This window comes from Malaya genurostris, chromosome 1 (assembly GCF_030247185.1).
Source record: "Malaya genurostris strain Urasoe2022 chromosome 1, Malgen_1.1, whole genome shotgun sequence".
NCBI lineage: Eukaryota > Metazoa > Arthropoda > Insecta > Diptera > Culicidae > Malaya > Malaya genurostris.
Genome location: NC_080570.1, coordinates 128,777,763 through 128,803,315, shown reverse-complemented (window position 1 = coordinate 128,803,315; position 25,553 = coordinate 128,777,763). Strand labels below are relative to the sequence as shown.

Below are 25,553 nucleotides of genomic sequence, written 5' to 3'. Positions count from 1 at the left end.
AATGAGATTGAAATATGTGTATGTTTGGTAGTGAGAAAGCACTGTTATTGGCAATAACATTTTCCATAATTAGTATGTATGAAGGGCAATAATTTATTGCCTTTCATATGTACTTTTTAATGATAAAATAAAACCAAGACGCTAAAAATGTAGAACCGATTCAAAACGGTTGTGCCAATCTTGTATAGCAAGAATCCAACAGAAACAGAACCGATAATAACCGCTAGGCGAAATTCTCTGCCGGAAACGGTTGTTGCATTGTTGCCTGGCTGGCAGACATAGCCAGCGAGTACAAGTGGGTTGAGGTTTCTATGCCCGGCGAAAAATGAACGGCGACGCTAGTGAAAAATGGGTGGCCAATATATTTTCTGTTGAAAACAAAACAATATGTAAAAGGGATTCACATGTGGTATCAGGCGACTATCACCGGCATGGAACGGTTACGGAACAACGGCATTAATTGTAAGCAATTTATATGAACGGACACTACATTTCAACGTCGGATACGTGAATAATAGTCGACTAAAAAAATTCTGAAATTATTCTTGACATCGACCGAACTTGATTGATCGTCTGAATCGTGTTTAATGCAGGCATTTCCTGATGAAAACAAATCAATCTCCTTTGCATTTGTGGTTGTAAGTGAGCTGTCAGAATACTCAATAAGGATTTCTACACCTTTGCAGTAAAACATTGAAACAAATGGAGTATTACCTAGAACTGAAAACAGTTGGGGTTGTTAGAAATCTCGTCATCAGTGCACGTTCATTAAAATGATATTATTTTTTAGTAATGACATTTTTAATGACTCGTGTAAGGGCCGCTTATCCCATGTATGGGACATTATGCATCAAAATATCTGAAAATCAAAAGTTTCTGTTTTTTTAATTATTAGTATGGTAAGTTACAAAACAACAAAAAAAAATTTCCAAGTTATTTCATAAGTATAAGATTTTTTTTTGAAAATAGCATAAATCAGCTGTGTACGAAATTCTCGTTTTGTGTCAGGTAGATGCCGCTAACTTCTCTCGATATGAAGGGAATTCTATGATTTTTTTTGTAAGTTGAGAATGCGTCCCAAATTTGGAACACCATGCAATCGATGAAAAATATACATTACAACGCTTAGTAGAATTTTTGGAAATGTGTGTCCCATATTTGCGACTCAATGCAACCCACGAAACGTTTTTACGTTCGGAACGTGTATAAGTTTCAATAATGAAAGCCTGAAACTAATCTAAACTACCGGTGAAGTCCCGTTAACGTTGACGGAAATTGACTGATCGTCTGAATCGTAATGAAAAGATGTTTTAGGGTAGGTGTTTCGTGATTAAAACAAAATCTATCAAAATTTCTATGTAGCGTTTGTTATTGTAAATGAGTTGTTTGAAAGCTTTATAGAATAAAATGGATTAAATCTCTTGATTTTTCTACCAACACATTCATAAAGTGAGCGAAAATTCAATGTCATTTATAATGTCACCGTCAATCGGCTTGATCGAGCACTCAGGAACGAGCAGTCGATTAAGAATTCATTACTCAGTTCGTCTTTGAGACAATGTGGGCTTCGGCAGAGACTTCCGCCTAGCGATTACTAACGGTTCTGTTTCTGTCAGATTTTTGCCATAATGGCAGAGCCGCGTTGAACCGGTTCAATTCGTCCAGTACTTTTTCCTCTTTTGATTTTATTTTCATTAGTTCATGAAAAGAGTTTATTCTGCTTTTGTCCCAACAAGCAGAATAGGTACAATTAAATGCATCGACTTACCCATCACGCTATACCCGTTCCCCCGTGGACAACTTGACTGCTCCCATGCATCGAGAATTCGAGAATATAAGTGAAAGTTTTGGTTCTCTGGTTCCACAATCTGTTTTTCGACAATCTGCGGTTTAAATTTTTATATTTCAATAAAATAAAATAAATTTTGCTAGCATTTCTTGACATTGATAAAATAATTATGATGATAAGTTACTATGGTTTAGTATAATTATAAGCACAGACTAACAGACATGACAGTATGAGTAAATTCTTATAAAAATAATTTTTCGTGATGCACTAGTTCCACCTATATTTTACTGCGCGAACTATTTACTATCGGTGCACCCCTTGTGTTATGTAAGAGTTTTTTTACAAGTTGGTTCCCCCTCGTTTGTCAACACCGATCAGCTGCTTGCAGGGATGCCTGATTTTATCATAATATTTGAAAATGAATCGTGACAATAAATTATTGGACTACGTTCATAATATATTTAACTTATTTGAATGTTGGAAGGTAACAATTTATTTTTCTCAACGTTGTTCGTCTAGACTATTTTTGATCGTGTTGGTAATTTTCACCCGAAATTAAGTGGCGGCAGATGAGAAGCAAGTAAATATTGTAACAAAACGGGTTCGATTTTGTATTGCGTTGGAGGATGAGAAGTAGGTACAATTATGTATATAGTTTTGGCAATATGTATTAAATCTGTATCCTGCATGGAATTCGCATAGACGTTAAAAAAACAGTACATTAAATAACATTCTGTATGAATGGCAACTCTGTTGGTAAATGTAAAAAATGAACACAGTCTAGATGACAGGCAGGATGTTTTTAATAGGGTAACGTGGCGCCATCATGACACGTATGAGTTCTGTCCCAACTAAAGAAATATTCGAAATGACCGTTAAAATGATTCAAGAATTAAATTTGAGTGTCCTGCCTGTTAGTCTGTGGTATAAGTAAAATCAATATAAGGATTAAAAGTAGTTCATCACATTTCAATAAACGATGAACGTGAAGTAATTTATTCTGCTGAATCTTTAAGAACAATACTACTAATTTGTAAACCAAGATTAAATCTATGGTTCCCTTATCTTTATTCGAGTCGTTAGAAGATCATCCAATGATAACAAATACTCCTACAAATGGCTACTAATTCTTTGCGTTTTCATTGTTACAACTGAATACGTTAGGTACTCTAGTCACACACCACATTTCAAAAAAACACTTCATTTCTAATTCTTTCAATTACTATTAAAAGAGAAAATGTTGGGCAGAGTGAATTAAAAGATAGAAAAATTAAAAATTACGCATGTTTGTAGATTTATGACGGGTGTTAGGGATGAGTTTGTTGCTATGCAACGCTGTTAGAAAAAAAAATCGCAAGATTTTCATTTCATTCAGGAATTCTTCCGTTAGTGACAATATGAAAATTACGCTCCTTTTAAATATATTGCTGGAACCGTACACAGTAACCGTAAATAACGCAATTAGGCTCTCTGACAGCTCACTTACAACCGCAAATGTAAATGAGATTGGTTTGTTTTCATCAGGAAACGCATGCATTAAACACGATTCAGACGATCAATCAATTTCCGTCGACGTCCCGATTATTTTTATAAATTTTTTTAGCCGAATATTGCTCACGTATTCGACGTTAAAATGTTTCGTGAACTTGACGTAGTGTCCTTTCATATGAATTGCTCACAATTAATGTTGTTGTTCCGTAATCGTTCCATGTAGGTGATAGCCGCTTGATGCTGCGTGTGAATCGCTTTTACATATTGTTTTGTTTTCATCAGGAAACGTGTTGGCCACGCATTTTTCAGTAGGGCCGCCCATCATTTTTCACCGGGCATAGAAACCTCAATGAAGTAATGGTTTCCACCGTCCTGAATTCAGTGGAATGCAGAGATGCCAGATATTTTCATAGAAAATCTGTATTACTCTAAATGAAAAATCTGTATTTATCTGTAATCACTATAAAACCGACATTTTGAAATGAAAATGTGCTGAGGTAATGTTTTTCCAACATTTTATGGTTTTATAATCAGAAATTGAATGAGCGTTCAACATTTATATCTCACGATACAACGACGAAATTAAATGTTTTCAAATTTTCAACAAACAGAATCAATAAAACATAGTTTCATTTTCAAATACTTCCAAAATGTTGACTTGGTAAGTTGATGTGAGATCCCAGTGCTCAATTTCAAATACTAACACCATTTTAGGATATTCAATATCAATTTGTGATTCACCCATTGATTACGAAACATTTATCTCGTCACTACTACCAAAAGCGGCCTTCACACACGGCAATACTATTGTCAATACAAGGAGTATTGACAATACTATTGATCGTGTAAGGGAAACTTAAACGAATTGATGAAAATATCAAAAAATCAAAACTGCTCATCAATCCAACAACACTTTCTCTCCAGTTTCGAAACTGTTTAAGGTGTGCAATGAACTCTTTTCTCAAGATTTCAATATTCAGTACAATATTTAAAGCTCCAAACGCTAGATTTTTTTCGAAAAATGCGAACACAAATTACCAACCTAGTTGGATTGACGGTATTGACAACACTTTGGATTGAAAATAATATTGTATAATAAGTGGCCTCTGTGGCCCCCTCAGTCGAAAAAAATTAATTTGTTCTTTCCAATTTTTTTAGATATCTGTATAAATCTGTATTGAGTTTAGGATATCTGTACAAAATCTGTATTCTGTATGAAATCTGTATGCGCATGTATAATACAGATAAATCTGTATAAATGGCATCTCTGGTGGAATGAAACAGAAACAGGCTCATTTCTGTCAGGTTTTGTATGAGTTGTCCATGACGGACAACTGCAACAGGGGTGATTTTTTTTGTTATTTCGCTAATTTGCGTCGATTCTGTCGCATGCTAAGTTCCGGCGATAAGTGCAATACTTCCTTTGTTATGAGAAAACCAATACTGTCAGACGGAAAAATAGGACAATAGTAGAAAAAAAGAAACCAAACGCTACAAAAAAATCACAGAACTGATATCCTAATGGCAATATCCAAAACATGTATATAATAGGGCTGAAAAGTCACCACTTGTGACTGAACACCCAGCTTAAATCTTAACAATTAAACTCATATTGCAATTAATAATGCATCCAAAAAACGATACGCTTACGTATATTCTATACGTATACGTATAATACGGTAAGGTTCAAGTGAAGACAGGAACGTAAAAACAATTTCAAGCAGATGTACCTATCCTCAATTCTGTTATCCTTGTTGCACACTAGCACTACAATTCGAAACGATAAAGTTCATCCTATTGTCAGTATGTTAATCAACTTTCCCGTTTTCCTTGTCTAGTAACTTTTTCTCAGAAATCAGAGCTAGAAACGTCTCTGGAAGAAAGTTTAAATCGGAATGAATAAAATTATCATAAACAATAAATTTTCCGTACCATTGCGTGAATAACTTTTAATTAAAATTGGCCCCATAAGCCAGCGTGTGTGACAGCTCATTTACAATCGTAAATGCAAAAGCATTTCCAATAATTATGGTTCGTTGTCACCACGAATTACTGAATATCAAAACGGACTAGATGGACTATGGAAGTTTGAGGAAGATTCTGTAACATGTTTTATTTATGTATTTGAACGGCCAGAGTTGGAGAAAATGGAGAATTTCGAACCACACTTTGATTCTGAATAATAACTTACAAGAAAATGATTTTGAGGAATGTCATTGGTCACATAAGAAAATCTGGTTCCGCTGGTCTTAACAACCATTTTTCGTATGTTCGAGCCCTAGCCAGCCTTAACGAAAGCCTCTATAACTAATCGTTCCACTGCTCTGGCACGTGGTGATGTAGGAGAACTTGCAAATAAGGATCTTCCATTCGAGGCAGTTTGTAAACATCTCAAGTTTTCAATATGCAGCCGATTTGGTTTTGACATTACCAGTCACTGACGAGTTGTTAAATTTGCGAAACAGTTTCGATAGACTAATGGCAGGTCGTATCGTCGCTTTTTTCTGTGTTATGAGAGCCTACATACTAATTATAAAGAAGTTGCCCTTCAGTTGTGACATCTAAACAAGAGAAGCAACGCGTAAAAAAATTATGCTCGTGCATCACCAATATCCGAACCACAAACGAATTTCCAGACATGACAGTCACGATCTTTTTTTGGCGCACATCTACGGTCCTCCGTGAAACTGGCATCAATGGTGATTAATTGGTTGCACTGCTGACACAGACTAACAGACATGACAATAAAAGTAAATTCTTATAAAAATAATTTTTCGTGATGCACTAGTTCCACCTATAACAGATTGGCTGAAAAGTTCGTATCGTTTCTATGAGAGGGCGCCACTAAAATTAAATCCATACCATTTTCAGTTAGTACCAACCTTCAAAAGATACGTGAATAAATTTGACAGCTGTCTAATTATTAGTTTGTGAGATATTGCATTTTGAGTGAAGCTACTTTTGTTATTGTGAAAAAAATGGAAAAAAAGGAATTTCGTGTGTTGATGAAACACTACTTTTCGATGAAAAAAAGTGCCGCCGTTACCAAAAAATGGCTTGATGAGTGTTATCCAGACTCTGCACCGGGCGAAGCAACAATTCGTAAGTGGTTTGCAAAATTTCGTACTGGTCATATGAGCACCGAAGACGATGAACGCAGTGGACATCCAAAAGAGGCTGTTACCGATGAAAACGTGAAAAAAATCCACAAAATGATTTTCAATGACCGTAAAGTGAAGTTGATCGAGATAGCTGACACCCTAAAGATATCAAAGGAACGTGTTGGACACATTATTCACGAATATTTGGATATGAGAAAGCTTGCTGAAATTGATATGAGAAACCATGCTGAAATTGAACGAATTGGGCTTCGAATTGCTCCCTCATCCACCGTATTCTCCAGATTTGGCCCCCAGTAACTTTTTCCTGTTCTCAGACCTCAAGAGAATGCTCGCTGGTAAAAAATTTAGAAGCAATGAAGAGGTAATCGCTGAAACTGAGGCCTATTTTGAGGCAAAGGACAAATCGTACTACGAAAATGGTATCGAAAAGTTGAAAGATCGCCTCTGAGATCGCCTCTGATGTCAATTATGTTGAATAATAAAAACGAATTTTGGCAAAAAAATGTGCGTTTCTATTAAACGATACGAACTTTTCAGCCGAACTGTTATTGTACCGACGACACGACCAGACACTCCGAAGAAAAATCGGAGTAGAAAGTGTCTGTGAGTGATTTTCCGTCAGTTACCACAAATTTAGCGACCCCTTGATAATGATAAAATTAATCTTTTTAGGCAACACTGTTCTCGTTGCTATGCGTTATTTGTCAAGGAACCGCAATTGTAGAAATAAACAAATAGGAAAAGTATCCCGATCCATTGTCAGTAGCCACGAAAATGCAAGCGAAAAAGGATCAAATTCGAAATAAAGCGATATATTCTCTTGTGTGCAGTCATGTATTTCAAAATCGGTTGCAACACAAGAGGAAACTGAATTTACAATCATGTGTATTTGCTAATAATCAAGTAAAATTACTGTCTCTAGAACTCGAAAAAACGTGGAGCAGGATGTTAATTTTGTCTATTGTGTATTCAATTAAGACCAAAAACATTATTTCGTAACACTATAAGAACCCTCACACAAGTTTAAATCAATGGGAAAAGAACGATAATGAAATTGCTGCGTTCTGTGATGTCGATTTGAAACATCATTATTAAATTTAAGCTATTTTCAAAGATCCTTTATACATTGAATCAGTAACAAAAAATGCATTTATTTATGTTATTTCTCTGCTAAATCATGCTAAAAAGCTTGATTGAATGAAGATCATTATTGGAGATGCGTTTGAAGTCTTCTCAAGAGAATTTTCCAAGAATTATCCAGATGTCATACTAAAACTATTCTATGGTTAGCAAAAGTCATAAAACAAATGTCTGTCTCAATGGCGTTAAAAAATAGTAATGCTGATGATACGATCTACTTAGAAAAAATTCTTAGTCGCATAATTCGAATATTTTATGAAAACTATGCAATAGTTTCAATTCATTATTGAATTTTTCTAATAGAGATGGTGTGAGATGCTGATGTAGTTGATTGGTAACTGCTATGATATCAAATTTTCGGTGAATACAATTACTGGTGGTGCAAATAAAATGATATAACTTATCGGTATCGCAAAAACATAGCGCTTCAATTAACTTTTAAGGGCCGATTCTTGTTCTTAGGTACAGTGATAAAATGCGCGACTGGTATATCGACTCGGAGTTAGTTTTTGTTTATCTACACAAACATACCTTTGAACAACAGTATCCAAGGTTTCTGTTATTTGAAATCAATAATTTATCAAATCGAGTTGCCAGTTTTAAAAAATTTTCAAGATATTTTGTTTTGACATTTCGAGTTACTGAGGGGTAGTCAGATTTGCGATACAGTTTTAATAGACGAGTGGCAGGTCGTGTCGTCGGTTGAGATGTCGTCATTCTGATATTACAGGCACTCGAATAGGAATCAGTTCGTTAACAATTAACAATCCACTTCCGGTGACAAACGACAAACGTTCTCGAAATACGACTTTCATTACGTTGGTAACAGATGACTAAGTCACATTAAACGGTTTCGCCAAATGGGCATGCGAGTAGTTCGGACAAAGATAAATAATGAAGACATGTATGTGCTTACAAACATTTAGAAAAAATCTGGTTCGTTCCCGGTACTTTCTAAAATGACCGCACTCACCGCTTGGTGGAGCGCGAGATTAATTGCATTGTTATCATTTCGATCAAAGTGTGCCATGAGTAGAACATAATTGAATAGCAGCCCTTACACGATCATGAAAAGTGTCATTACTAAGTAATGACACTTCTGCTCAAACGCTCGTCATTACTGCATTGCTGTACATCATTACTTTTTAGCATTACACGTTCATTATTAATGATGAGTATTTGTAACTACTCCAGCAATAGCAATAGCAATATTTTTATTTTCGTTTAGCTGAAAATAAATTTGATTTGCCATTGAAATGTTAAGGTTAATGAAATATTAACAATTTAAATCTATACTTTGTCATTTTTTCGCGTATAGTTCTAAAGATATTCAGCACTTCCACAAAAAAAATAAGAAGAAATAATGTTGGTAATAATGGAAAATCCGGAATTCCATCATTACTCCTGTCATTACTGAACTCGTAGACCTTACACGATCATTAAAAGTGTCATTACTTTTTAGTAATGACACTTTTAATGATCGTGTAAGGGCCGCTAATGTCAACATTGTCACTCATTTCGCTACCGTATAACGAGTTGTTGGTAAAAATGGGAAAACTGTGTTGTATTGAAAATTGTCGGAGAAAATCTCCACTCGTATCGTTATTTAAATTTCCGAAGCAAACAGAGAGGTAATGATATTTTTTTTTTTTAATAACTATTTATTGGAATATGAGTTAAAATTAAATTATTAAGATTTAAATTGGGTGTTCAGCCACAAGTGGTGTCTTTCCAGCCCTATTATATATATGATTTGGTTATTACCATGAAGACATCATTTGCTTCCGCAATTCTGAGATTTTTGTGTAGGGAAAATTCTAAACCTACTTGTATTGTGTAATGGGGAAAGGAACTTATATACTAACTTACTAACTAATACAGAGAGCGAATCGATTCAATTGGAGATTGCATCGATTTTTGTCGGAATTTGCTTATAATATTATGTGACATTACATCTAATGGTTCTATATTTGTGAGTCTGTGTAACTCATTTGTACTAAACCAGGGAGGACGCTTCAGAATCATTTTCAGAATTTTATTCTGAATCCTTTGAAATGTTTTCTTCCTGGTGGAACAACAACTTGACCAAATTGGTACTGCATAAAGCATGGCTGGTCTGAAAATTTGTTTAAAAATTAACAATTTGTTTTTTAGACAGAGCTTAGAATTTCTGTTTATAAGAGGATATAAACATTTAATATATTTATTACACTTTGCCTGGATTCCTTCAATGTGATCCTTGAAAGTGAGTTTTTTGTCATACGTTAAACCTAAGTATTTAGCTTGATCAGACCATGTCAATTCCAAGCCATTCAATTTGAGAATGTGATTATTGTTTGGTTTAAGAAAAGAAGCTCTTGGCTTGTGAGGAAAGATAATTAATTGCGTTTTTGCTGCATTTGGTTTAATTTTCCATTTTGACAGATAATCACTGAAAATATTTAAACTTCTTTGTAGGCGACTGCAGATCACTCTTAGATTTCTACATGTGGCTAATAGACTTGTGTCGTCACAGAATAGCGATTTCTGACAACCAACGGGTAGATTTGGAAGATCAGAAGTGAAGATATTATACAAGATTGGAGCTACACTCGAACCCTGCGGAACACCGGCTCGTACGGGTAGCAATTCAGATTTACAATTCTGATAGCTAACCTGAAGAGTACGATCAGTTAAATAATTTTGAATCATTTTTATCAAATAAATAGGAAACTGGAAATCAGACATTTTTGCTATTAAACCTTTGTGCCAAACACTGTCGAATGCTTTTTCTATGTCTAGAAGAGCAACTCCAGTGGATAACCCAGAAGATTTATTTGATTTTATCATGTTCGTTACTCTGACAAGTTGATGAGTAGTTGAATGTTCATGACGAAATCCAAACCTGTCTTGTTTAAAAAAATCGAATTCTCATTTATATGAGTCATCATTCTCAACAAGATAATTTTTTCAAAAAGTTTACTGATAGAAGAAAGTAAGCTAATTGGGCGATAACTTGATGTTTCTGCTGGGTTTTTATCAGGTTTTAGAATAGGAATTACTTTAGCGTTTTTCCATATTTTTGGGAAGTAAGCTAATGAAAAACACTTGTTGAAAATTTTAACCAGGAGTCTCAAGGCAACATCGGGAAGATTTTTAATAAGAATATTAAAAATTCCATCATTACCAGGAGCCTTCATGTTTTTGAGTTTACTAATAATTGATTTAATTTCATCAAAATTCGTCTCAATAATGTCATCGTGTGATAACACTTGGGTTGAAATATGATCAAATTTCAGTGAGACTTCATTTTCAATAGGACTCACAACGTTTAAATTAAAATTGTGGACACTCTCGAACTGCTGAGCAAGTTTTTGAGCTTTTTCACCATTTGTAAGAAGTATTTGATTTCCTTCCTTGAGAGCAGGAATTGGTTTCTGAGGTTTCTTAAGAACCTTAGAAAGTTTCCAGAAAGGTTTAGAATATGGTTTAATTTGTTCAACTTCTTTAGCGAAATTTTCATTTCGCAAAAGAGTAAATCTATGTTTAATTTCTTTTTGTAAATCCTTAACTATGTTTTTCATAGCAGGATCACGAGAACGTTGATATTGTCGTCGACGAACATTCTTCAACCGAATGAGCAGTTGAAGATTGTCATCGATGATAGGAAAATTAATTTTAGTTTGAGCTTTGGGAACTGAAAGATTTCTAGCTTCGATAATATAATGATTCAAATTATCAATTGCTGTGTCGATGTCCGCAGAATTTTCTAAAATAGTTTCATGATCCACATGATTTTCAATGTGAGATCTGTAATCCAACCAATTAGCTCTATGATAGTTGAAAATAGAACTAATTGGATTAATTATAGCTTCGTTGGAAAGTCTGAATGTTACTGGAAGATGATCTGAGTCAAAGTCAGCATGTGTAATCGGTTCACTACAAATGTGACTTTGATCTGTTAGAACCAGATCAATTGTAGACGGGTTTTTCACGGAAGAGAAACAAGTAGGATTACTGGGATGAAGAACTGTGAAGTAACCAGCTGAGAGTTGATTATGAAGTATTTTACCATTACTGTTATTTTGCCTACAATTCCACTGGACATGCTTAGCATTTAAGTCCCCTATTACGAAAAATTTCGATCGATATCTTGTAAGTTTTTGCAAATCGCCTTTAAAGAAATTTAATTGTTCGCCGGTGCATTGGAATGCAAATATGCTCCAGCGATGAAATAAATTCCATGAATGGTTTCAACTTCGATTCCCAAGCTTTCAATAACTTTAGTATTGAAAGAAGGTAAAATTCGATGTTTAATTTGCCGTTGGACAAAAATGGCAACTCCACCACCCATTCCAGTAAACCTGTCAAATCGATGAACCACATAATGTGGATTACTTTTCAATTTTACATTTGGTTTAAGAAAAGTTTCTGTCACAATGGCAATATGAATTTTATGAACTTTGAGAAAATTATAAAATTCATCTTCACTCGATTTCAAAGATCGAGCATTCCAATTTAAAATATTCAAATGATTATTTAACATCACTGTTAAATTTTAAATTCATTATAATATTATTTGCAAATTTCCATCCGATTTGAAATGCTTCAAAAAGTGATGAAGTCGAATTCATTTGGATGATCATTTGAAAAAGTTGATCTTGTAGGTAGATCATTTTATTTTCAGTTATATCGCCTAAATCGACTTCATTTAAAGAAGCGAATGGCATTGAAGGAATATTTGTAGGTAGACTGCCATTAGAAGAAGATGATTTGGTCGGTCTACCTATTAATAAATTGTTTTCGTTAGAAGAAGAACTGCAAGGCGGTCCTGTGTTTTGATTATTTACATTAGAAGAAATAGGTGATAGATTTCTACCTAATATACCAGCATAACTGACATTAGAAGAAGATGATGACGAGGTCGATCTACCTGTCAATAAATTGTTTTCGTTAGAAGACGAATTGGCAGGCGTACCTGTTTTTTGTTTCGAAGAAATCAGTGCCTTAGTATAATTAGGCGTGGCATTTGTAACGGTTTTTTGTTTTTCAGGTATGTTCTGTAAATTTAAGGTCGTTGATTTGACTTGTTGTCGAAGCGAACGAGCATTTAAAATTTTTTCCCTGACAGGACATTTCAAATAATTGGATTTATGATTTCCATTGCAATTTGAACATGAAAATTTATCAGTGGTTTCGTTCATTGGACAAACGTCTTTCGAATGCGAATTACCACAATTCAAACACCGTATATCCATATGACAATTTTTGGTTCCATGACCGAAGCCTTGGCAACGACGACATTGCGTTAAGTTTGCAATACGATTATGCCGTTTATAATGTTCCCAATGAATTTTAATGTGGGAAATGAAACGTACTTTTTCTAAAGTTTTCAAATTGTTTACATCACTTCGCTTGAAGTGTATTAGGTAAAGTTCATGGGAAATTCCAGAGCGTGGTTTAGAAGTACCATTCGCTCTTTTTTTCATAAGTATTACTTGGGAAGGGGCAAAACCAAGCAATTCTTTTAGTTCATTTTTAATTTCATCAATACTTTGATCATTTGATAATCCTTTCAAGACAGCCTTGAAGGGTCTGTCTGATTTTATATCATATGAATAAAATTTATGAAGTTTCTCGGGCAAATATCGAATAAGACGTTCGTAATCTTCCAATCCATCAACCAAGACTCGACATTCTCCTCTTCGTCCGATTTAAAATGAGACTTTTAGTTCCGGGAGAAAAGTAGAAAGCTCAGTACGGAATGCTTTGAAATCGGAAATCATCACCGTCACTGGTGGCATAGATTGATGTTTCTTCCCAGAACGACAAGCGTCCATTTTGGGAATTTTTGAAGAATTTTCTTCTGTGTCGCTACAATCGGATTCAGGAAGAATCTCGTAAATATTGTTAGATGGCATAGAATCAACGGAAGGAAAATCCGTCCGTTGTCTTTTATTTTTACATTCAGATTCTATAAGATCGTGAATGTTATTAGAAAAATGTTGAATAACGGATTGTGATTTATTCCGTATTGAATTATTTTTAGCCTTAGGCTTGTTGCCTTTCCGGTTGGACGCAGGCATTTTTGAAATTAATGAAATTTTAAATTAAATTAACTAGGCTAAATTAGTCTTCGATTAGACTCCTAGCTAGCCTTAAAAAAGGCTGATTAATTTCTTAGTCACTCTAATATCACTCTTTGTATCACTTAGTCACTTAGTTAGTGATTCAGGTAGCCTTGAAAAAGACTGAAGCCTTGAATCAATGAAACTCTAGGTAGCCAGAAAAAAATTCCAGGAGCCAAGAGCTATACGCGTGCGGTGCGAACGACTGTTCAACACCGACTGAGAGGTAATGATATAAATTTTTGTTTTGTATACCTTATAATAACGTACAAACAATGTAAATAATTCATCTTGACTTCAAGATTGGATTAAGTTTTGCGGAATCATTGGAAAAGAAAAGAATGGCTCAGAAATCCAAGTAGAGCATCGGTGAATTTGCTCTGTACATTTCAAGCCTTCAATGTTTCGAGATCCAATGAATACATCGGAAGGGTAATTATTTTTATTGATTAGATTAACACAAACTTCATTATTTTTTCATAAACTCCATGCAGCTTAAAATCGAAGACGGGCATCCAAAGTAAGCAACCAGGTCATCAAAAGAGCAAGATCGGAACACGCAAATCACCTAACTATAAAAACATCCAGATCCGAGCATTGATGCAAAAATCATATTTACACGATCCAGTTACAAATGTAAAGAAAAAAGGAAATTGAAGTTTCAAGTAATAGACTTGATTATAATAATATTGGCCCTAGTTCTTCGAGAGACAATAATTCACATCCTGGCACGAAAGATTACAAATTAAATGAGATGAAAAAATGTGTAACAATGCAAGAAAATTTGGTCTTCAAATTCCCAGAGCGAAAAACAGTTCATGTCGAGCAGTGGTGGTTTAATAGTTTCAGCTACAATTGTGCAAATTTAACGAATATTTTTTTCAGGGATTGTCTCACGTTATCTCTTGATACGTTCTAAGTACAAACGATGAATTTAAAATCGAATTGCGGTACATTTTCATTCAGTACATTGTAACTTCCTTAATGCAACTGCTACAATGCTGCTGCTTATCTGCTGTAAACTGTCCTCTCGCGATTAATTTAAGTACACGAGAGATCATGGTATTAGACGATTGCTTTAAAACAAACAAAATATTAAGTGTAACATAAAATCTGAATATATACAAATGAGCTAACGACAAAGATAAATAATAAAGACATGTACGTGCTTATAAATATTTTTGAAAAACGTGGTTCGTTCTCGGTACCTTCTGAAATGACTGCACTCACCGCTTGGTGGAGAGCGAGATTAATTGCATTGTTATCATTTCAACCAAAGTGTGCCATAAAATCTCAATATATACAAATGAGCTACCGAATCGAAAGGGTTCTCACCGTATGACATTTGCATTATGAATGTGATGATGGGGACTCAGTAGCACAGACTAACAGACAGGACACTCAAATTAAATTCTTCAATCATTTTAACGGTCATTTCGAATATTCCATTAGTTCGGACTGTACTCACATGTGTCATGATGGCGCCACGCTACCCTATCAAAAACATCCTGTCTGTCATCTAGACTGTGTTTATTTTTTACATTTACCAACAGAGTTGCCATTCATACAGAATTATCTGTAATGTATTGATTTGTATACGTCCATGCGAATTTCATGCAGGATACAGATTCAATACATATTGCCAAAACTATATACCTACATAATTGTGCCTACTTCTCATCCTCCAACGCAATACAAAATTGAACCCGTTTTGTTACAACATTTACTTGCTTCTTTTCTGACGTCACTTAATTTCTGGTGAAAACTACCTTCCAACATCGCGAAAAAGTTAAATATATTATCAACGTAATCCAATAATTTATTGTGACGATTCATTTTCAAATATTTTGATGAAATCAGGCATCCCTGCAAGCAGCTGATCGGTGTTGACAAACGAGGGGAAACCAACTAGTAAAAAAACTTGGAAAATTCTCTTGAGAAGACTTCAAACGCATCTCCAATAATGATCTTCATTCAATCAAGCTTTTTAGCATGATTTAGCAGAGAAATAACATAAATAAATGCATTTTTTGTTACTGATTCAATGTATAAAGGATCTTTGAAAATAGCTTAAATTTAATAATGATGTTTCAAATCGACATCACAGAACGCAGCAATTTCATTATCGTTCTTTTCCCATTGATTTAAACTTGTGTGAGGGTTCTTATAGTGTTACGAAATAATGTTTTTGGTCTTAATTGAATACACAATAGACAAAATTAACATCCTGCTCCACGTTTTTTCGAGTTCTAGAGACAGTAACTTTACTTGATTATTAGCAAATACACATGATTGTAAATTCAGTTTCCTCTTGTGTTGCAACCGATTTTGAAATACATGACTGCACACAAGAGAATATATCGCTTTATTTCGAATTTGATCCTTTTTCGCTTGCATTTTCGTGGCTACTGACAATGGATCGGGATACTTTTCCTATTTGTTTATTTCTACAATTGCGGTTCCTTGACAAATAACGCATAGCAACGAGAACAGTGTTGCCTAAAAAGATTAATTTTATCATTATCAAGGGGTCGCTAAATTTGTGGTAACTGACGGAAAATCACTCACAGACACTTTCTACTCCGATTTTTCTTCGGAGTGTCTGGTCGTGTCGTCGTCTCAACCATAATCTCTAATTCCAATGTGTATTTCTAATTTTCCATATTTGATCATTCTGCTGCGAATTCAACTGTTTGCAAAACACATCATAGCAAACACTGATTTTGGCCATCCAACGCATCAACTCGAATCAGGTAAGTTTGCGGCCAATAAAATGTCTGAAGAAGTTGTGGATTCCGAGAAAATTTCACATTGGGATAAAATCGATTACGACGAAAAGCCAAACTATTTAACGCTTATCAACAAACGCCTAAACGAGTTCAAACACCCAAATATACAAATTCGTATCGGTGAAAAGTTGTTTGACTGTCACGCGTTGCTGCTGCAGTGCTTTTCGGAAGTTTTCGACGAATTGGGTAACGAACCGGACGTAACGCTACCGGAGGAAAAAGTAACACCGGAAGCGTTTCAACTTATCTACGAATGGCTGCTGTCGCAGAAGTCAGGGCTCCAGCGAGAACATTTCGTCGAGGTGTTTGTAGCGGCTGAATACCTCCGGATTCCTCGATTAATCAATCAGTGCTGGACTTATGTGAACGATGCCGAGTCCTTGATGGAGGATCAAGCTTTTCAATTGTACCTCGAAACGATACCTTTCAAACACGCAGTTCTGCAACATATGATGCTAAGGAGAATTTGTCGGTTTTTTCTAACACTTGTCGCTTCCGAAGAGTTCGTACGTCTACCAGTGGAGGATTTATGCGTTCTTTTAAAGTCTAACTTTATCGGAGTGTTCTCCGAATCGGACGTACTGTACGCGGCTGCCGTTTGGTTACTGGATGACTGGGAAAGTCGCAGTGAACACGTGGGCGAAGTTATGAAGCTGGTATGCTTTCCCCTGATGAGTCCGTCATTGCTTTCCCGTCTGATCCGATGCGAAGAAGACGACCGGATCCGCGTTATCTTGCAGCATGATACTACAAAAAATCTTACGATCCAAGCATTAACCGGTTTATTGTAATGGCATTTCATTATTCACAAAGACTCAAATACGAGATTGATTGATTTATTTGTTTCAAATTTCAGTAAAACATCTTCAGACCAGCGGTTTGGATTGCATAATTCCAGTAAACCTGTCCATCGGACGTGGCTAAAAGATCCAACCGTATCGGCGGCACAGGAGGACAAGCCGCTTGATTATAAATCTCATCATCAGGAGTGCACTTTCGGTAAATTTATGGAACGATTGGAAGGTCTAACTTCTAACCCCAACAGTTGGCAGGATTTCGAGACTTTTGATGATGTTAAATATGCTTGACAGCAGTCGTTGAGAAAACCATAGCAGATAGACGATATTTTATTGTGGTAAAATTCAAAGTAACTGCAGGAATCAAAATTTTTGTAACCATAATCCGTATTTTAGTAAATATTTAAGTGATCAAACTGCTTTGTGTTGAAACTAAAAAGTATCCAGGACACGAACCAAACGATACCGAATACCCAATACACAAACCAAGAAATAAAATCACCTCATTTATAGAACCGTACTTTCGTTTCGTGAACCTTCATTCAGGAGAGAATTGTTCCGTGTTCCATTTCGAAATTGTCCTGTTGTCCGCGGATTAGACGTCTCATTCCACATTGGATCTAAATGATCCTAGCAAATCTTGATAAAAAAACAATCGAATCCTATCGAAACTCAACACTACGGAATGTAAATTCACCACGGGACAGTAAACCAAGTGTAGAAATAAATTAAGAACCTATCTTACGTGTAGCTTTTCCAGGTTTTATTCTCTCTCAACCGTTGCCGTTTCTTACACGGCAGAACACAGCTTCAGACAAAGTTTCACACCTAACCATCGATTTAACATCGAAACCAAACCCCTTCCCATTACAGCGTCTTCTGGGTCAATTCACGCGCCTTGGCCTTTTCGAGCTTGGCGATGCGGGCCATACTCTTCGGGCCAAGCAAACCACCTCCCCAGTGTTTGCGGATTTCCTCATAGCGATCGTTGAAGTTGGTCTTGATGGTTTCCACCAGCTTGGACAGATTCGCCCGGTCCGAGTTGTCGACCTGGGTGAGTGCAATGCAGGTGCACGTTTTACGGTAGACTAGCGTTCCTAGCCGGGATTTGCTCTTGATAATGCAATACGGGATTCCCATCTTGCGGCACAAGGCGGGCAGATAGATGACCAGCTGAAAGAAACGAGAAGCATTCAGTTGGGAACGTTTTAACCAACGTCAAGCACGATTAACCAGCAACGATCAGATAAGTGTCAACGTAAAATAGATTTCTACATCGAGTTCAGGTGAAGAAATTCTTTTCATCACAATGAAAACACTTAAATATCGAGTAATTCGAAACATCAAAACTCACCTCAATCGGATCCACATCGTGGGCAATAACTACCAGCTGAGCTTTCTTCTGTTCCACTAGTTTAACCACGGTATTTGCACCCTGACGCAGCTGATTAGTCTTCTTGGCTGGTGGTTCCGGCTTTCCGGCAGCCTTGGCTTCGGCCTTTGCCTTCAAACGTTGAATCTTGGCAATCGGATTTTCCGGACGATATTTTTCTAACAGTTTAAACAACTGTTGAGCGGTGTGCTTATCCAATGCTTGCGAGAACTGATTAATCGGTGGCGGTATCTTTAGACGCTTCTGCAGAACTGCCTTGTGTCGCTGGATGCGAATATATTTCGGCCAGCGAACGAAACGGGACAGATCGCGCTTAGGCTGCACATTCTGACCTAAAATCGAAAAATAGTATTACCATTCTTTCTCCAAAATAAATTTAATGCAACTGCATTCCGCTGGCATCAGATCGAAACAAACATCAAACTGAAGCTGTCTATTCTTCAGTCAGCTCAAGCAAGCTAGAATTAATTCTATGTCAAATAAATCATCATAATATCCAACAGTTAGATATGATAAAAGCATACATTTCGATAGTACTCACCGATTCCAAAGTTCTTGACGCGCTTTTCGAACAAAGGATTGACCACTTTCTTAACCTCAACCTTCTTGACGGCCAGAGGAGCAGCGGCAACTTTTTTGCCCGCTACCTTCTTCTTGGTTGGCTAAAACGACATAAAACATAACAATCAACCGAGGAACTACAATTTGTTCACAAAATTTGATACATTAACGCATTTTTTTCATGAACAACTCTCATTCGCAAGCATGCACAACGCAGACCCGTCTGTTGATATGTCAGTTTGCGGTGAGTCCAAACACACTTCAGGTGCTATTGGAAATCGTTGTTTTAATTGAATTTTTCGAACAAGACCACACCAACTTCACTGCTTTCCGCTTCCGAACCGACACTACATCTTATCAAAGGAATCCAAACACAACAATCCATTCAAATTACCTTCTTGTTCACCATTTTCCGTGGTGTTGAAACGATTTACGATCTTGTGTTTTGAAAAACCAAGATGGAAAGAACCAACAGTGACGTCACATCCTGAATTTTCAGCATTGCCAACATGAAAACACATGACAGTTCATTTGACAACTACACTGAAAATCATTTCTACCTATTTTTTGAGGAGAAATCACCCGCATGGGCATGGCTGCCAGATGGCTGACTAAACGCTACCAGCTGGAAAAATATGGCTGGCAGACATTCTGGTGACCGACTGCCTCACCGTTGCCAGATATACAACTCAAACGAAACAACCGTATCCACCAGAATTTTTTCACATTGAAATCTTTGACATTTTCAGCGAAGATGAGAAGATGAAAACGCTCGGCTAACTTAGACACATACGACTTTGTTTTGTCAAATTGTATTTGACAACCGTCACTGAATCAATTTTGGTTGCCGTTTGGGGGCCATGGCTGCCCAGGTAGCCAAAACGCTATGCGGGCAGTCATTCCCACATTATCTGACCCGAATGGATTCCGAATCAATTCCGGATCGCGCGAGAAATTTTCATTCGGAATTCCATGTGGAAATCATGTGGAATTCCGAATCAATTCCAACTCCAGTGCAACAACCGATTCCGAATGAATTTCGCCTACAATCGGTTGATTCGGAAATCATTCGGAATTGAGTGAGCAGATGCGAACTGAATTGTCATTTCGTCTTCTTCTTCTTTCCCGATTCTGCACGTTTTCGTGCTGATTTTCAGTTTATTTTTTAACGAAAACATTATATAACTGAATATACAAATAACCAATTCTTCTTAGAATCCCAACATAAACTGTTGAAATTTGCTGGAAATTAACAAACGGGACCGATCGAGCACTAAAAAATCATGCAGTCGAGTAAGAATTGCTGCTGATCACCTTCGCTGAAAATGTCAAAGATTTCAATGTGAAAAAATCCTTGTGGATACGGTTGAATCGTTTGAGTTGTATATCTGGCTGCGGTGAGGCAGTCGGTCAACAGAATGTCTGCCAGCCATATTTTTCCAGCTGGCAGCGTTTAGTCAGCCATCTGGCAGCCATGCGTATGCGGGTTGTCGAGCTCTTCTACCCGCATTGGAATAGCTGCCAGACGGCTGACTAAATGCTGTCAGCGGGCAAAATACGACTGGCAGCCATTCAGGCGATCGACTGCCTTACCGCTGCCAGACATACACCTCGAACGATACAACCGTATCCACCAGGATTTTTTCACATCGATTTCTTAACATTTTCAGCGAAGATGAAAAGATGAAAATGCTCGGCTAACTAAAATACAGGCAACTATGTTTTTCCAAACTGGATTTGACAGCCGTCATTGAAGCAATTTTGGTAGCCGTCTGGTGGCCATGGCTGCCCAGGTAGCCAAAAGGCCTAGCGGGTATAAGCTACCCAAAAATAAGTCGTTATCTACACTCAAAATAATAATCATATTTTAGTTACGTGAAAAGTTATGTGAATATTTTCCACCCTACTTTTCGCGTAGGTTTTAATGGACTGGCATTTAAAAGCTGTTTAATGCATAATCCAGTAAAAGTTACGTGTTTCATAGGTAAAATGTAATGTACTGTTCATATCACATTTATCTATCAGTTCATATCAAATTTAGATACCAGAAAATTACTATTTTATATATTGGTTTAAGTCAAAAGGGAGATTCCAGATTTTGATATAAATCTATGAAATGAAAAATGCCATGAAATATAAAACATTTATTTCAGAAAATTGTCATATAATTCCAATGGCTTAAAAAGAAACTAATAACGTCGTGGTCTCTCAAATCGACAAGCCTCCAGTAACCGTTTATGTTGTCACTTTCATCCAACCGAAGCCAAAGTCGAGATCCAAGAACTCCCACAACACTACCGATGCAGGTTGAAGTCGCATTACATGGTTCCAGTGTCTCTAGCTTCATACCGACGGCCTGTTTGAAGCATTCGGAAGGAGCGGGTAAACTTCCGGACTCACGCAGGCACTCGGTCCAGTTGAACACATGGAAACTTTCATACTGGAATGGTCCGGTCGATGGAGTAAAAAATTGTAATTAAATAACTTTTCTCGCAAATATTTACACTGCTTACACTTCGAGGGCCACTGCTCGCCATTTTCAAAATCGAGTTTTTCACACTGGAAATTCACGTAGATTGTTTGACGTTTGGTCAATTCACGTAAACCTTATGTGATGACTCTATTCATTTTAGGGGATAATTCGTATAACATTCATTTTCGTCACGTAAAATATTCAATTTGACATTTGAAACCATTTTACGTGATTTTTCAAGTGAATCGAACGTGAATTTTTATTTGAGTGTACTCAAACTTTGAGTTGATCGGTAAAACTGGGTAGCATGCTTTGTTACCCAAGTAACACAGACTAACAGACATTACAGTATGAGTAAATTCTTATAAAAATAATTTTTCGTGATGCACTAGTTCCACCTATATTGTACTGCGCGAACTATTTACTATCTGTACACCCCTTGTGTTATGTAAAAGTTTTTTTACTAGTTGGTTTCCCCTCGTTTGTCAACACCGATCAGCTACTTGCAGGGATGTCTGATTTCATCAAAATATTTTAAATTGAACCGTCACAATAAATTATTGGATTACGTTGATAATATATTTAACTATTTCGCGATGTTGAAAGGTAACCATTTATTTGACTCAACGTTGTTCATCTAGACTATTTTTTATTGTGTTGGTAGTTTTCACCCGAAATTAAGTGGCGGCAGACCAGAAGCAAGTAAATATTGTAAAAAAACGGGTTCGATTTTGTGTTGCGTTGGAGGATGAGAAGTAGGCACAATTAAAGTGACTATAATCAGAGTGGCGACAGCTCCCAGTTCCAAACGAGCAAACGACCTGTCAATTCAATGTAAAGCTAATGGAATGTTTTGAATTGTTGCCAAAATTACGGATGAGATGTCGTCACTCTGGTTATAGGCACTCTAGGCACAATTATGTATATAATTTGGCAATATGTATTAAATTTGTATCCTGCATGAAATTCGCATGGACGTATACAAATCAATACATTACAGGTAATTCTGTATGAATGGCAACTCTGTTGGTAAATGAAAAAAATAAACACAGTCTAGATGATACACAGCAAAAAAAGTTGTAATAATCCTCGATGTAATTTTTACTAATGTGCTTGAAATAAAGACGTACTCGTTAATTGGAGACAATATTGCATTTTTTCATAAGTGATAATACCCCAATCTTCTATTATTACAACAAAACAACGTACTGAATTTATAAACATCAAATTGTTTGAATCTTGTGTGCAAATCGACATAATATTGCAATCGAAGTTATAGAGTAAACAATTCTCATCAAATAATGTAATATTAAGCATGAGAACGTCGATATAATTCTGTTCGTGTAAAATTCTGTCCTATGAAATGCGTGTTATTACACTATTAGATTTATAAACACGTTGAAATTAATGCACATCAATACTTCACCTAAAAATTGTGTGATATTACACTATTGCGCGCATTAATAAATTAAAGTGTTTTCTCCCCAGTGCAATGCTGTTTGTGTAAAACTTTGTTGGCCATTCGTGAGCTAAGAGCTAAGTTCGTAAGTTCAGAGAAAACTTGCAAGATTTTTCCGTTTTCTGGGTAAGTAATATGAAATATTTTGTAATGAGGAATATCATTAACGCTATTATTGGCACGGATTTAATGTTCAGAAAATTATTCATACTAATTTTTCCTAATATAACCTCTATTTCCAGTGCCGGTATCAGAGCTCGATGTTTTTTCTTTCAATCAATCAAATGGCAATGAAACACCATCAGAATATTGCATTTATGCTCGAAAATGCAAAACCAGAGCAATCTACGCCACCAGTACTTTTTAATGAAAAACGGCATTAGTAATGTATTTAAAAGAATGCAAGTTACGCTTGTAGCTAAGCTCCCAACCCACTGCAGTTGATAGCAATAAAGTTCGAAACGGAGTTATTTTCGATTTCAAACGAAACGATTTTCAACCAATGGGAATAAAAATTACTTTATCCTACCTTATATGTTTTGTTTTCATATAAAATCCCACATTTTATGTTTTTGTTCAGTTACCTATAAGTTCATAATAATACCTATATTCACGAAATAAATCGTTTGCAATTACGTTGTTTTAAATCACATTGTTTGTGGTCACATCGATTGCCGTCACGCAATTTTTTATCACGTCGTGCTACATTACAATAAGTACAGTACATCTCCTTAATCACGTCAATACTCATACGTCGTTTCAATAAGGTGTATAGATGTGCTATATTACAACAATCTACTTAAACAATGATGTGCAGCGATTTTGATGTGATATCACAATTTATTTTTTTCTGTGTAGACAGGATGTTTTTGATAGGGTAACGTGGCGCCATCATGACACATGTGAGTACTGTCCCAAATAATGGAATATTCGAAATGACTGTTAAAATGATTGAAGAATCTAATTTGAGTGTCCTGTCTGTTAGTCTGTGGTCAAACGCAGTAACCCACATTATCAGATCCGAATGGATTCCGAATCAATTCCGAATCGGCGAGAAATTTTCATTCGGAATTTCATGTGGAAATCATAATGAATTCCGAATCAATTCCAACTCCAGTGCAACAACCGATTCCGAATGAACCGGTTCGCCTACAACCGGTTGATTCGGAAATCATTCGGAATTGAGTGAGAAGATGCGGACTGAATTGTCAATTCGTCTTCTTCTTTCCTGATTTTAGTGTTTTTCAGTTTATTTTTAAACGAAAACATTATATAACTGAATATACAAATTTAAAACTTCATGTTTTTCGGATATACAGAACTAGTAAATAACCAGTTCTTCTTAGAATCCCAATATAAATTATTGAAATTCGCTGGAAATTAACAAAACGGCCTACTTTAGTCAGCATCATCCATTCCTCTAACTGGAGTGTAGTGAAATGGCTTAAGTCGCTTAAATTTCACACTAACACATTCATAAAATGAGCGAATATTCAATGACATTTATAATGTCACTGTCAATCAGGTTGATCGAGCTGCCAATTCAGGCGAAAATTCTAGCACTGAACCGATCGAGCACTGAAAAATCATGCAGTCGAGTAAGAATTCATTACGCATTCCGTCATTTCTATAATGTGGGAACCCACATTATCAGATCCGAATGGATTCCGAATCAATTCCGCATCGGCGAGAAATTTTCATTCGGAATTTCATGTGGAAATCATAATGAATTCCGAATCAATTCCAACTCCAGTGCAACAACCGATTCCGAATGAATTTCGCCTACAACCGGTTGATTCGGAAATCAGTCGGAATTGAGTGAGAAGATGCGGACTGAATTGTCAATTTGTCTTCTTCTTCTTCTTTCCCGATTTTGCACGTTTTCCCACATTATCAGATCCGAATGGATCCCGAATGGATTCCGAATCAATTCCGAATCGGCGAGAAATTTTCATTCGGAATTTCATGTGGAAATCATAATGAATTCCGAATCAATTCCAACTCCAGTGCAACAACCGATTCCGAATGAACCGGTTCGCCTACAACCGGTTGAATCGGAAATCATTCGGAATTGAGTGAGAAGATGCGGACTGAATTGTCAATTCGTCTTCTTCTTCTTCTTTCCTGATTTTGCACGTTTTCGTGCTGATTTTCAGTTTATTTTTAAACGAAAACATTATATAACTGAATATACAAATTTAAAACTTCATGTTTTTCGGATATACAGAACTAGTAAATAACCAGTTCTTCTTAGAATCCCAATATAAACTATTGAAATTCGCTGGAAATTAACAAAACGGCCTACCTTAGTCAGCATCATCCATTCCTCTAGCTGGAGTGTAGTGAAATGGCTTAAGTCGCTTAAATTTCACACTAACACATTCATAAAATGAGCGAATATTCAATGACATTTATATCGTCACTGTCAATCA

General features: G+C 36.1%; 2 protein-coding genes across 3 annotated transcripts; one reads left to right on the top strand and one right to left on the bottom strand.

Moving 5' to 3' along the window:
- Window positions 1–16,271: 16,271 nt before the first annotated feature.
- On the top strand, window positions 16,272–17,740 carry LOC131425761 (kelch-like protein 41b). Of its 2 annotated transcripts, XM_058587899.1 has the most exons (3): window positions 16,272–17,225; window positions 17,295–17,573; window positions 17,632–17,740. In XM_058587899.1, the coding sequence occupies exons 1-2, from the start codon at window positions 16,291–16,293 to the stop codon at window positions 17,524–17,526; spliced, it is 1,167 nt and encodes a 388-aa protein (XP_058443882.1). In that variant the 5' UTR covers window positions 16,272–16,290; the 3' UTR covers window positions 17,527–17,573; window positions 17,632–17,740. The 2 variants fall into 2 exon arrangements, with proteins under 2 accessions (XP_058443882.1, XP_058443881.1); XM_058587898.1 differs by having other exon boundaries at window positions 17,295–17,728.
- A 236-nt stretch (window positions 17,741–17,976) lies between these two features.
- Window positions 17,977–19,696, bottom strand: LOC131425762 (large ribosomal subunit protein eL8). Its single transcript, XM_058587900.1, has 4 exons — window positions 19,584–19,696; window positions 19,170–19,290; window positions 18,590–18,960; window positions 17,977–18,408 (listed from the first exon to the last, which is right to left on the bottom strand). The coding sequence occupies exons 1-4, from the start codon at window positions 19,596–19,598 to the stop codon at window positions 18,103–18,105; spliced, it is 813 nt and encodes a 270-aa protein (XP_058443883.1). The 5' UTR covers window positions 19,599–19,696; the 3' UTR covers window positions 17,977–18,102.
- Window positions 19,697–25,553: the final 5,857 nt, after the last annotated feature.